We start from the raw sequence: 13,245 nt of genomic DNA, 5'->3' as shown, positions 1-13,245 counted from the left end.
CCAAAATAATAATCGACGTCGTTTATAGGTAATTTACAAGAATATTAAAAATACTTTAGGTCAAACAATTATTTCTTAACTATTTTTTTTACAATAATTACATTTACAGATATATGTTGCGTATAAAAATTACTGATGAGACTACATCGACGTGGGTGACACTATTCAATAATGAGACTGCAAAATTTTTGCAACATAGTGTCGATGATGTATGAAAGATGAAGGTAAAAAAATTAATATTAATTTAGAAAATACATAATTTCAATTATTGTTTTAGTTTCTTTAAAAATAATCTTATAAGAATTCAATGTACTTATTTTTCAATTTTGATTTTATTTACAGGAGAATGACTTCCCTAATTACATGAGTATTCTGGAAAGTTGCTTGGAAAGATCATATATCTTCGACATTCAGACAAAACAATTCAGAAATGAATATCGAAATAAATTAAGTTTCACATGCGTGGGGATTGATAATATTTATGAATAACAAATATAAATAATTGATTACTGATTTAAAATAGACAGTTAAATACTTTCTTGATTAAATTTATTTTGGATTGTTGAATGTTATATAAATTTAGGGATTAGGGATATTATGATTATTTAATATTAAGATATTATCAAAATACAGTCTTCTAATATAAATTGTCTTTTTTTATTTTTATTCATGTATCTTTCTGAATGAAATTTTGGTGCAAAACTTCATATTCATACTATATATTATAGATATTCTAACAAGTAGATAGTATCTGCATAAATTTTTTTGATTGGCTTGAATGATTTTGTTTCTATATAGTATATATTCTATGTCATTTTGATGGGTTTTAGTGTCAATACTTGATGGGGCCTTGTCTTGCATAAGGTTTAGGTTTGAATGTTTAAATTTGTTAAATTTGTATCTTTAAGTGTTCTATGATGTACTAGAAAATTAAATGAATTAAATGAAAATACAAGATGGATGATTTGGAGTTTGTTAGCATTGAAAAGGTACTGAAAAATAAATGATTGGCTGTTGTGATAATTAAGGTACTTTGCGTTTGTTAAGTTTATATTACTTTAACAGATTCAAGACATTACTTAAACTTTAATTTTCTAAAATTGAAATTGTAGTGATCATGCTATCTACAATTGATTTGAAGGACAAATCAAGCATGTGACCCAACTTTAAATTTTATTTTTCTGAAATTGAAAATGTAGTAATCATGCCATCTACAATTGATTTGAAGGAAAAAATCCAGCGTGTGGACCCAACCAAATTAAAAGGTAAGTTAATTACTTATGTGACAGGATCACTTTCTGTCATGTTTGGAGCAATCATACTTGGATCATATCGTGAATCTTTGTAATGCATACCACAAAGTCTCATGTAGTTGGTAAAATGTTGAAATCCTCTCTCAAAAAAAAAATGTTTTAGAACCTTTTTAAGATGGACTAAACTAGGTAGAAATATTTTTAAAAATTTAAAAATTTATAGTTTCATGTAAATTAAACATGTATTTCACGTGCAACGCACGTGTACTTTACTAGTATATTTAAATGAAACTTCAAAATGATGCATAAAATGGGTCGAATTTTATTTGAAATCCGAGGATCCAAATAAAAAAAATGGGTCAAATAGGATTTGATGCCCCTTGATCTGAGTCGAATCCAGGTCCATATCCACCTAGATCCAAATAATATATTGCTTTGAAAGTTATACTTTTAGGTTTTTCAAAATATCATATTTTACCACTTTAATACAACATGAATTCTTTTAAAATTAACGTTCTAGAATTTTCAAGTCAACATGACTAGAATCGTCAAATTAGTAGGAACCCATCTCAACTCCGCCGAGACAAAAGGGAAGAACTGCTGGAGGCGGCAGTATAGTATAGCCAAGAGGCCTTGGGGGGCGGGGGCGGGGGCGGGGGCGGGGGCGGGTACCAAGGCAAAGTAGTTTATAATTGAATCTCAGAGGATTCAGATTAAGTAAAAGCAAAATAATTCGGATATGATTTTACATAGTAGAAACTGAATAAAATTTGGATACGGATTAGGATCTAGATAAAAGTCGAAGTGCGGAGATGGACAGGGATTTGTTGGAGCTCAACATTGTTGCAGAGGAGGTAAAAGATCTAGATGTCCAAGAGGATTACACTCGATGACAAGGGTAGAGCATAAATGAAAAATATAAAAATATATTGACTAGAAACAATTATAGACATAAAAGTATTCAGCATAATACTTGCAGACCTATTATAGAAGTATTCAGCATAATTTAACATAAAAGTGGAAAGATTATATACATTATAACTAATGAGCAAGAAAATGATTGAAGTTGCTACACTTAATTAAAAAACAATGATTTAACTTTCTAGACATAGATGTTCTAGAAGAATTTAGTTCATGTAAAGGGGAAGATATACATTATGGGATAGTTGCAGGTGCTAAAATTTCTAAAGGCACACCAGGTATCGGCTCTAATACCTTGGCATCTGGTAGCTCTTTTAACAAAAGCTCCTGCACATAAAAGTCATTAACTTTGTCAATTAAAGGAAATGTTTGAATAAAGAAGCTAACACAGGAAAACATGTAATGATAAGGAAAAGTGAAAAGTGAAAATGAAATTACAGAAGCAAGTACTATAACATGATCTATAACCAAAGTGAAATGATGTGGAAACCAAAACTTCTAACACAGAAGACTAAATAATTTCAATACTAACCCTTAAGCATCATGACCTTACACATCAAGAATCTGAATTCTGTGAAGATTTCATGAAAAGTTGGTTTCTAGCACCGGCAGTGGTCTAGCATGCTGTGGCATATGAGACTACCCACTTGGGTCCTTTCATGGACTGGTAGTCGGAGGTTAAGTATATGAGAATTTGAATGGAATAAATGAGTCCGCCACATTGGATCAGTCTCCCAAACATTTATTAAGTAATACTGTAGAGTTATTGAATGATTTCGACATCACAGTTTACAATCATTGTAACAAGGAAGCTCCATCTTCTAAGATATGGCATGTTGACCACCATGCCAACATACTTTTCCAAAGTATCTTAATTATTCTTCTTTTTTTTTTTCATTTATTATTTATATATTGTTTATATGACTTCAATGTATTATCAGCTTACCTAAATACAATATTTCTAAATTTATACTTAAAATAATTCTTTAGGGATATATCAGTGTATCCGGTTTGTGGCATCAGTGTAACTGACACTTCGTATCATTGTCAGACCGTGGCACATATACATGTCCTTTGTTAGGTCACAATAATTACTATAACCATATGTACAAGTGGAATAGTATCACAATACTCAAACATTTTGTTCTTGTTTCAATGATAACAACCAAAGAAAACCCTACTTCAAATGATTCTGCTATAAAGCCTTACTTTAAATGATTCTATTGTTCCATCAGATTGAACGATACTCGCTAGAAAGCCTTTACTGTCGAGGTCTCCATTTTTCATTGACACAACAAACCTGTGAAAAAAGAGAGACAATAATCGAAGCAAAATATCAGTAGGATAAATTTATGTCATGTTAACCATCAAAGTGAAGGAAATTAATATACTTGGCACCCAGCAGCTTTGCGAGCTGAACTGCATCTTCTTGTCCAGAAACCAAAGTGAACTTAGGCAGCAATTGCTTTATAACTGGTGTGATGACAATGTCAGCATGCTCATTTTGAAGAAACGACTGGTTATACACACAGTGAGGCTCATAGTAAAGAGTGAGCTGGCCTTGATCAGAAGTTACAAGATACCTAGAAATACATTAGCCGTGCTAAATGTGATTACATAAAGTATAAACGAGAAGAATAAGAGTGCCCTGATCATAAAGTGAAACTAATACACAGAAGTGCTATTAAAATAAGTATTATGTAGGATTAGTCGTTAGACAAGTTAAGGACTTACCCATTCTCCGGACGCTGCCAAGGAGGACCCAGAATAGGACCTGCGGTAGCCCGGATTCTTACTTTAGAACCAATTTTTCCTTCAATTTCAGAGCTCTGGCCTGGTTCTAAATATGTAACCTGGAAATTTCTCAGATTAAATGTTAACATGCATTCAAGATATCAACCATTACTGCAAAGCAACTTTGAGGTCATGGATTCAAATCTGGCCTACCCATCCAAAAAAGAGATATCAACCATTAACAGAAGAATGGGCAGTGTCAAATGGTTGGATTACAGAGACCATTATGTAAGGAAAAGAGGAGAAATAAAAAAATGAAAATAGTAAGACAGTTCGGCATCGTAGATTTTTCGGTCAATGGTAGGTATAGCTAGGCACATACCAGTATCGACTATGAAATTAAGTAGTCACGATCACAGAAGAATTATAATGTGTGTGACATATTCTCCTGGACATATGTGTATCCCTATATCCTTAAAAGGGGAAGAAAAGATAAGGGAAAAAGAAAACAAAACTATCACAAACATATTTCTTGGGTGTTCTACAGCAAGTGTATGCATGAATAGGTTTGGTTCGACCTAATTGCTATTGAAAAGTGTATAGGTTCGACAAACAAGAAGCTAATTGTACAAACTACAAATTGTAGTAGTTGGATGTCCATACAACTTATTGGGACATCCATGTTGATCACATTCTATAAACAATTTGAATCAAACATTTACTTGAAATACAATTTTCTTTTTTTTTTTGATAGGTAAGACTTTTATTAAACAAGCAAAGGAGAAAGTACAAACGGGTTGGTCGGGGGAACCAACCAAAAGATGAAGAAAAAGAATAAAAAAGAAATAAAACCAGCCCACCAACGCTGATTGATAAATTACAAACCCAATCCCACCTACTTATTAAATCTTCAAAAAATAATTCCGAGAATTCTTTGAAGATTTTACACCAAAGGAACAAGCGAACTAAATCGTAATATGGATCTCATCTTACGATCATTCGCAGGCATCGAAGATATGCTGGTTCGTCTCTCTCCAGATCCCCCAACAGACTACAGAGGGGATTACATTCCATATGAGTTTCTTTGCCATAGAAAATTAACTACCCAAGTGCAATCACCATTGAAATAACACTTCAATAGACCTAGGGAGGCACACATAGATATCAAACAAAGCAAAAGTAAACCATCACATTTCCTTCACCACATTAGAATGGATAAGAATAGAATATGCTCCGTCGTTTCTCTATCATTTCTGCTAAGGTAGCAATAATTCAGCATACAAACACCCCTCCATGCAAGCTGGTCTGTCGTTAGAATTCTTTCCAAAACCACCAACCAAATGAAGAACGGAGCCTCGGATGGAACTCTCAGGCCCCAAACTGCTATATGGGAGAATGACAAAAAGAAGCCTCGACAAGTGACTTACAAAAGGAGCTCACCAAGAAGGCACCATCCTTACTGCATGTCCAAACTCTCTATACAGACACCGAATAAAGACACTCTTAACAACTATGAGATAAGAATCAATGTCCCAATCATCTACATTTCTTCTAAACCCAAGACCCAAGCCACATCTTCTCATGATATAACCTTGAATCTGGGCACCAGCACTCTTTTCCACCAAGATAACTCATACGTGTTAGGAAACCAATCCATAAGATGACTCGCACAAAAGATCCTTCTAGAACTGAATCTTGTCACCACTACAAATCTTAAATGTAATCCTCATAAAGCTTGCAGGACTTGAAAGATGCCCTTCTATAACCCACAAGCATACAACAATCTAGAATGACCACTTTCCTAGCAAATCTCCTTTTCCCCAAACTTTGCTTGAATGCTTTTTTCTCCAAGGGCTATCTCAATTTGCTCCAAATCTCCAGAACCACTGGCCCAATAAAGCCCGATTCATCCTTCCCAAATTTTGAATCCCAAAATCTCCTTGACTCTTTTGGAACAAACCTTCTTCCATTTCACAAAACTGAAATTCCACCTCCCATCTTTATCATGCCAAAGAAACTCACGCAACATCTTCACAAGCTTTACTCCACACTCCTAGGAATCGAGAACAAAGAAGGAAATAAACTAGAATACTCACAAGTATACTCTTTATCAAAGTAAACTTAATTCCTTGGGAGAGAGAAATTTCCAAGAACATAACTGTCGAAGCAGAACCCCGTATTTCTTCTAGAGAATCTCCTAATTGTTCCAGAGCAACTAGAAAGAGATTCTTTAACCCGAAAGAATTCTGTTCAGATGTAGGATATCTATCCAGAAGTTTTCGCAACTCAATCATGTATGATGGAATCATCAAAGATTTGATCTTTTTGACCCAACCCTCTAAACCACTAGGTTTCAAATAGACTGATTGTTATAAGCAATTCCGAATGGAAGCCCAAGATAAGACGAGGGATGAGATGTAACATGGAACCAAAGGTTGCTGCAAGAACCTCAATATTGGGCATGTTGCCAACCATAAAGACTTTACTGTTTTGAAGATTGACTACAAATCCCGAAACAACTTCAAAGGAACAAGAATGCCCCCAAGAAACTGCAACTGGCCGATCAAGACGTCTAGGAACACAAGGTTATCATCTGCAAACTAAAGATGGAATCCCTACCAAGAACCCATAAATAGCCCCAAAGGTGATGGTCTTACTCATCATTCTTCCAAAAGCTTCAGCTACCATGATGAACAAAAAGGGGAAAACCCATTACATACCTAAGAAAATTCTAGCTCAAATGATTATATACGTTTTCCAAATAGATTTTACACACAACCCCTGGGACACGTGATATTCTGTTAGAATCAATACATTCATTTTCTATGAGCACACCGTCCAAGATTTGCCTCCCTGTAACAAAAGGCACCTTGGGCAGGCTCGACAATTCCTTAGAGCACCTCCTTCATCCTTTATGCCAGCAACTTTGAGATGATCTTATAGGATGCGCTCACTAAACTAATGGGTCTCAAGTCAGAAATGTCCCCAAGCCCAATTTCTTTCGAATAAGCATCACGAAAGTATAGTTTGACCCAAAGTCCAAGAAACCATCATTAACAACCTCCACAAAGTCCCCTTTGATAGAATCCCAATATGAATTGAAGAAACCCGTCATGAATCCATCTGGCCCCATCGCTGTCATTGCTTATACCAACTACCTCCTCAAAGGGTATCTCTAACCACCACTGCTGCTCAAGAAAAATACTATCAAAAGCTGACTAAGAGTGGGTCTAGTCTCATGAATCTCAGTATAAAGCTTCCTATAATAATCCACCACCCCATTCCTCACCTCATCCTCCCCCTCCAGCATTACCCCATCAATTTGAAATAAAAACCAAAAGAGTGGAATTAATTTTGTACTGAGGAGGGAGAGGGAGGTCAAACATACGACAACCATGACATCTATCTGCCATTCACTTCAAGCAATCATTTCCCCACCAAAGCAGTGAAGGCACAGTTGAATTTTTTGGCGTCCATTATTTGCAAAGCTAGAGGCAAATCTGTCAACCATTTCTTTATTCATTGTAGCTTTGACTGTGCTTGTTTGGTCCCATTTTTCTACCCTATTTATTGAATCCTTCCCAAGACTGCTCTTTCTTCATTGCAAAGTTACTATCCCATGGCATTTAAATCTAAGTAGAGAATCTTATGGGGGTTTATTCCGTTTATTGTTTGTTGGGCTCTTTGGAATGAAAATGATTAAAGGGTCATTTTTCTATAGTGTAAGATCTTCAAAGAATTTTAGAGCTTTTTATTTGAAGACTTAATGGGTAAGTGGGATCTTGTGATTGGGAAGGTAAGTATTTTAGTAGGGATCTTGTGATTAGGAAAGAAAATTAGTTTAACTGTTCCATTTTTTATTATATTTTTTTGCTATATCTTCTCTCTTTAGCTCTCCTTCCCCTTAGCTAGGTCTCCTCAACCTTCTTTGTATGTTTCTCTTTTGGTAATACCATTTTATACTAGTTAAAATGAAAAGATGTTTTCTTTTGACCAGGTATCCCTATCTCAACCCTCTCGGACACTTTAAATACATATTCTCTTGGTGGGTTAGTTGATTGGCTATGTATGGTTGCTCTAGTATAGTTGATTAAGAAGCTTCAAAGTAAATTACTGGTCAGATTACCAGCCTTCACTTTTGCATCCTCTTGTTCAAGGAGCAATTGAGTAAGGCTTGCAAGTGATCTTTCGCTTCTACCAAAAGGAATTGTTTTAAATGAGTTCCTCCTTCATATCCCTCACCAATCTCCATACATTACTGATTAAGGAGCTTCGAAGAAAATGACAAATAAGACTATTGGCTTTCAATTATGTATCCTCTTGTTCAAGGAATGATTAGTAAGAGGCTTGTAGGTGATCTTTTGCTTTACCACAAGGAAAGGTTGTACATATGTCTCCTTTATTTCTCTCATCAGTCTCCATATGCCTCAACATACTATTAATCTATTGTCTATAATAAGTCTAACCAGATACTTCAATTATTCCTCACTTCATTTTTTTTTCTTTCTTTTGTTCCTCTGATTACGAGGATATGGACACTATGATCTAGGGATAAACATCACACTAACCAATGTTGAGAACCACTCCCGATGACAAGATCCTTTTCTAAAGAAGAATCAATTCTTTAAATAAAAAACATAACTTGTATTTAAAAAACTCAAAATGTAAGATCTCAAATTGAATATAATGCTCTCCCAGAATGGTAAAACTAATCCCAACTGTTGATTCTATGTTATCCTAGCAAACCAGTTGTCATAACATCTTTTTTTATAGGCAAAGCATAGTGGTTAGCAAGGTCAAGATGGGTTCCAGCGGGTTCGAAACTAGGACATGGGAACAACACTACACGTGTCTAACAAGCTTAATTAAGTTGGAACTTCTTTCACAACATCTATTCATCATGGCTTGGATTGACTTAGGAAGAGAAAGAACAAAAGAAAACCATAACTGACCTATGTTGTTCATCACATGAGACAATTTCAAAGATTTTTCACTTTTAAGAAGACTATACTCAAGCATAAAAGTAAGCCTTTTACGACAGACCCTATGGAGTCCAATCCTATTACCCTACCAAAACACTATCAATGTAGTCATTAACAACTTACACTCTATAACTCTTTGATCAGGGATAGCGTGGAAGACCCCAGCGAGGAGGGGACCACGCCATCACACCTTGCCAAATAGGTGCCAAACTATCAGTACGACGAAAAGGACAACCAATAGAATTCAAGAGTGCGATCGGATACCTAGATCTAGTGATGTATACGATGAAATAAACAAGAAACACACATAGTTCAGCAAGATTGCCTATGTCCATGAGTGATGATTCTTTCACTATTTCCATGAAAAAAAGGGTTACAATCTTTCTTTCTCACTGTCTTAGAAAACTGAAAACACTCCTTATAGGAAGCCTAAAACAAGTTGGCTATGTGTTTATAGTCCATACAACAGGTGAAACTTTCCCTTGGGAAAAAGTCACAAAATTGTGGAAAATGTTAACCGAAAAAGTTGGACCCTCATAATTGCTCCTGGTGTACAGCCAATATAATACCACCAACCATGGTTTTAAATCTTGTTCAAGACTGAGGCGACTTGTCCGATTTGTCTCAGTATTGCCCACCAACGAGACAAAAGGGCTGGCAATGATCTGAAATATACATGATGTCTGAATTGGACCAAACCAATCCAATCCGAAAAAAACATGAAAATTTGGATTTTTGGATCAGATTCGGATGTACTCCAATACGCTCTGAAAAAAATCTGATCTGAACATATTTTAATATTTTATTATTATTATTAATTTAATATAAATACATATAGATAACACATTTTAGTCTTTTGGTTTCCCTCTACATTTGTAGTTGAAAAGTGGATTTTTTTTTTTTAATTTTATATGATTTAAAATTTAAAAAAAAAAATGTCAACATTGATAATTTGAAAATAAGCATGTGTTCAAATCGGATCAGAATAATTTCGGATTAAGGATGAAATGAAACGGATCGGATTTGGTTCACATATTCATTAATCCGATCAGATTGGATACATGTTTAAAAACAATTGGATCAGTATACCAAACTGATTCGTTGGCCCTAGGATAGACAAGTCATCTCAAACTTGATTTGTTTCTCAAAAGTCAGACCATTGTCTCATTGTTGACCGGGACGACTTGGTCTCATTCATGATGAGACGAGACGAGACGTCAAAACGAGTTTTAAAACCATGCCACCAATAGAATACAAGGTATAAACATAACAAAAGCAATAATGACTATGACAACAATCAAGCAGAAGAAATGAAGATGTCGAAAAGCATGACTTACATTGCTGAAAAGGGGGTCCAACAAGGCTTCCGCATTCGGAGTTGCAATGACTCGAAGATCCGGGGAAATGTTGGAGAGAGGCCTCAAAGTCTTCAAATGGCAATGATCATCAAGGCTTTGTGTAATCAATAAGCAGTCGATTTCAGGAAGATCACTAAGCTGCTCTAGAATCAGAAAATCAATGAGAATGAGCTAAATCATTACACTAATTCACAACCCATCATACAATGGTTATCAAATATTACCTGGAAGTTCTTCAAGACCTTCTTGCCTGCATCATAAAGCCATGGAATTCCAAAATCCAAATTACCCACCAAGATTGGATCGACCAAAATTTTCAACCCACCCACATCCCACAACCAGCTATTCCCCTATTAAAAAAATAATTCAATAACAATTCAATGAAAAAACTAAATAATTAAATAAAAGAGACCCATTTTAGAAGAGCAAAAACCCACTTCTAAGTAAGTGAGTTTGAACAAATCCGTGCTGGAGAAACTCGACCCAATTGCATTCTTCTTAGAAATCACCGCAGAATCAACGCTAGACCTGTAAAAAGTAGACTTAAGAATACAGTTCATTTAATGTAAATTCCCAAACATCAATGGAGAGAGAAAGAGACCTGGATTTGGAGATCTTCAATTTGTTGTTTGGAGAGAAGCAGAGTGCAGTATAGGAAGTGTGATTTAGAAGATTGTGGGAAAATGATAATGGCAAGAAGGGTTTGTTTGAACAATAGAGAAGAGAGCGGAATTGAACAGACATGATCAAATCAAAGTAGTGGAACCGGTGAAAGATTGAAGATGGGTTTTTGACAGTAAAATTACAAATATCTATTTCGTGTGTTTTTCTTTTGATTCGACGAAGGCGAGTGACACTCGTGGCTTTAGTCTTCCCGCGAACTCTAGAAGTGTTTCGCTTCGCTTCTTATTTTTTAGCCATCCAATTATTATAATCGCTTAACCAACCACTTGTTTAGTCGTTATGGCTTTTAAACTCGTCTAAAACCGAGATGACTCGGGCGAGTCACAATGAAGCTGCACCCATAGTCATAAGAATCAAAATCGATTCCACTCTATCCGGCGGGATGGAGGGCCACTATTTGCACACACAAAATGGCTCAATGCACTCACTTAATTGACTTTTATAAAATAATCAAATTATCATTTCACCCTTTTGTTTTGACTTATTACACCCACCACCACCTATCGAACAAAAATCCAAAACCCACTTCCTCCTTCCTTCCTTCCTTCCCCCTTATTCTTCTTCTTCTCCTTCTTCCTTATTTCCTCATTCTCTTCTTCTTCTTCTTCTTCTTCTTTATATTTATCTTTTTCTGAGTTTTGTGAAAAATTGAATCAATGGATTTTAGGTTTTAGGATTTTTTTTTTCAAATCATCTTATTTTTTTTAATTTTCTTTTACTTTTTTGTATTTAATAATCAAGAAAAATAAAAAAATCATTGTTACAACCTTCATAATGATGATTTTGAATCAAAAAAATCAAAGATTCTTTTACAGTTTTGTTTAGTATGTTTAGACCGAACTTATTTTAGTACATTTAGTAGGTAACTATCATATATATATTACCAAACGGAGTCGATAGGTACTTACCGAGCATTACAAACTCAAGACCTACCGAATCTTACAAAATAGATTTGGTAAGTACCTACCAAACAGAACTTTCTCATGTGAACAACTTCGACTCAATTGAAAATCTTAGAGTAAGAAAAATAAGTAAAATCAAAATTCAAAATCCTCATTGAAATCTTTCTAGATAGAAAGAAGAAGAAGAATAAATGTGAGAGAGAAAAGAAGAAGAAAAAAGAAAAATGATTTAGTACCTTTAAGTGTGTGAAATAAGCAATTTAGGTTAAAGTACATTTAATAACTATGTGTAGATAGTTATTTTAAAGTTAAGGTGGCTACCGCATGACAGTGGGTGAAATGAGCCATTTGAGTGTGTGCAAATAGTCGTCCCAATTTCAAATCTCATTTAAGACTTAATGATTCATTCTAGTCATCTCCGTAGCATTCAAGAATGATGTTGATTTTCATGGTGACACATCTCACACGTTGTCTCGTTTGAAAACTGAGTTTACTTGGACTAATATTTAAAAATTCTTGATTGAGTCAATAAGATTGTCCAAGTCAAATGGGATTTTCGTATATTTTGATTCAAATAATTAAATTTTTATAACTTAAATATATATTATCTAAATAAATATATAATCTTATAACTAAGCATCTTCAAATTAATCTATCTTATTTCTATAAAAAATTCTAATTATTTGTATATAAATATTGTAAGTCAAGTTAAATGATTTATCTCATCTTAAGACAAGATGACTCATCCAAGATAATTTTGTCCCATTCATGAACGAGACGAGATGTCAAACGAACATTTAAAACCATGGCGAGGACTCTCTTTTGTTTATGAAAAGATCTTGTCACGTCCCAAAATCCTAGCACCCATCCCCATAAAGAAGTGTTAGAATCTCGATGTGTGATTAACTATCCATTCCTATGATACTATATAATAATAGATATGAGTTCATGTTTAACAATTGTATCGTAACGGAATAATTGCTCAAATCAATAATTAAGAATTTGGAGAAGTTAACAATCAATTTTAATTATAATCCATAATCCTCAATCTCGTAATAACATAAATTAATGTCTCCTAATCTGACATATAAATATAGTTAATATGTAATACTAAAATAAAATGATACACAATATCCTAGCATAAATGTTTTAAACTGAAACATAAAAAGAAATAACTATTAAACTCTAAGACTACACAAATTGATGGAAACGGTTTGCTCATCCACGTACTCAAACTCCGGTACCTCTTGGTAACTCTCTTCCTTAATGATTGGCTCCTCAAATGTTGTATAACTTGAAAATATGAATGATACTTAGTAGGAAGTCTATTATTTTAACAACTAGTCACAACATGCAACATATAATTATTCTGAAGTTTAAATCATATAAGTTTTGATATAATATAGAATTT

At 34.4% G+C, this 13,245-nt stretch overlaps 1 protein-coding gene across 1 annotated transcript; it reads right to left on the bottom strand.

Annotated features, from left to right (window-relative positions):
• Positions 1–2,295: 2,295 nt before the first annotated feature.
• Positions 2,296–11,184, bottom strand: LOC147401501 (Metallo-hydrolase/oxidoreductase superfamily protein). Its single transcript, XM_086442811.1, has 8 exons — positions 10,850–11,184; positions 10,686–10,776; positions 10,473–10,598; positions 10,228–10,386; positions 3,909–4,027; positions 3,566–3,757; positions 3,384–3,474; positions 2,296–2,501 (listed from the first exon to the last, which is right to left on the bottom strand). Exons 1-8 carry the CDS (start codon positions 10,990–10,992, stop codon positions 2,409–2,411), a joined length of 1,014 nt encoding a protein of 337 aa, XP_086298937.1. The 5' UTR covers positions 10,993–11,184; the 3' UTR covers positions 2,296–2,408.
• Positions 11,185–13,245: the final 2,061 nt, after the last annotated feature.

This window comes from Akebia trifoliata, chromosome 5, assembly GCF_017979445.1.
Source record: "Akebia trifoliata isolate Shusen 1 chromosome 5, ASM1797944v1, whole genome shotgun sequence".
NCBI classification, from domain to species: Eukaryota; Viridiplantae; Streptophyta; class Magnoliopsida; order Ranunculales; family Lardizabalaceae; genus Akebia; species Akebia trifoliata.
This window is presented reverse-complemented; position numbering and strand designations above follow the sequence as displayed.

Coding starts and splice junctions, on each gene's coding strand:
- LOC147401501 (XM_086442811.1), bottom strand. CDS start 10,992: ATGTCTGTTCAATTCCGCTCTCTTCTCTATTGTTCAAACAAACCCTTC. Junction 10,777..10,849: donor TTGAAGATCTCCAAATCCAG/GTCTCTTTCTCT, acceptor TACTTTTTACAG/GTCTAGCGTTGATTCTGCGG. Junction 3,475..3,565: donor GCAAAGCTGCTGGGTGCCAA/GTATATTAATTT, acceptor CTTTTTTCACAG/GTTTGTTGTGTCAATGAAAA.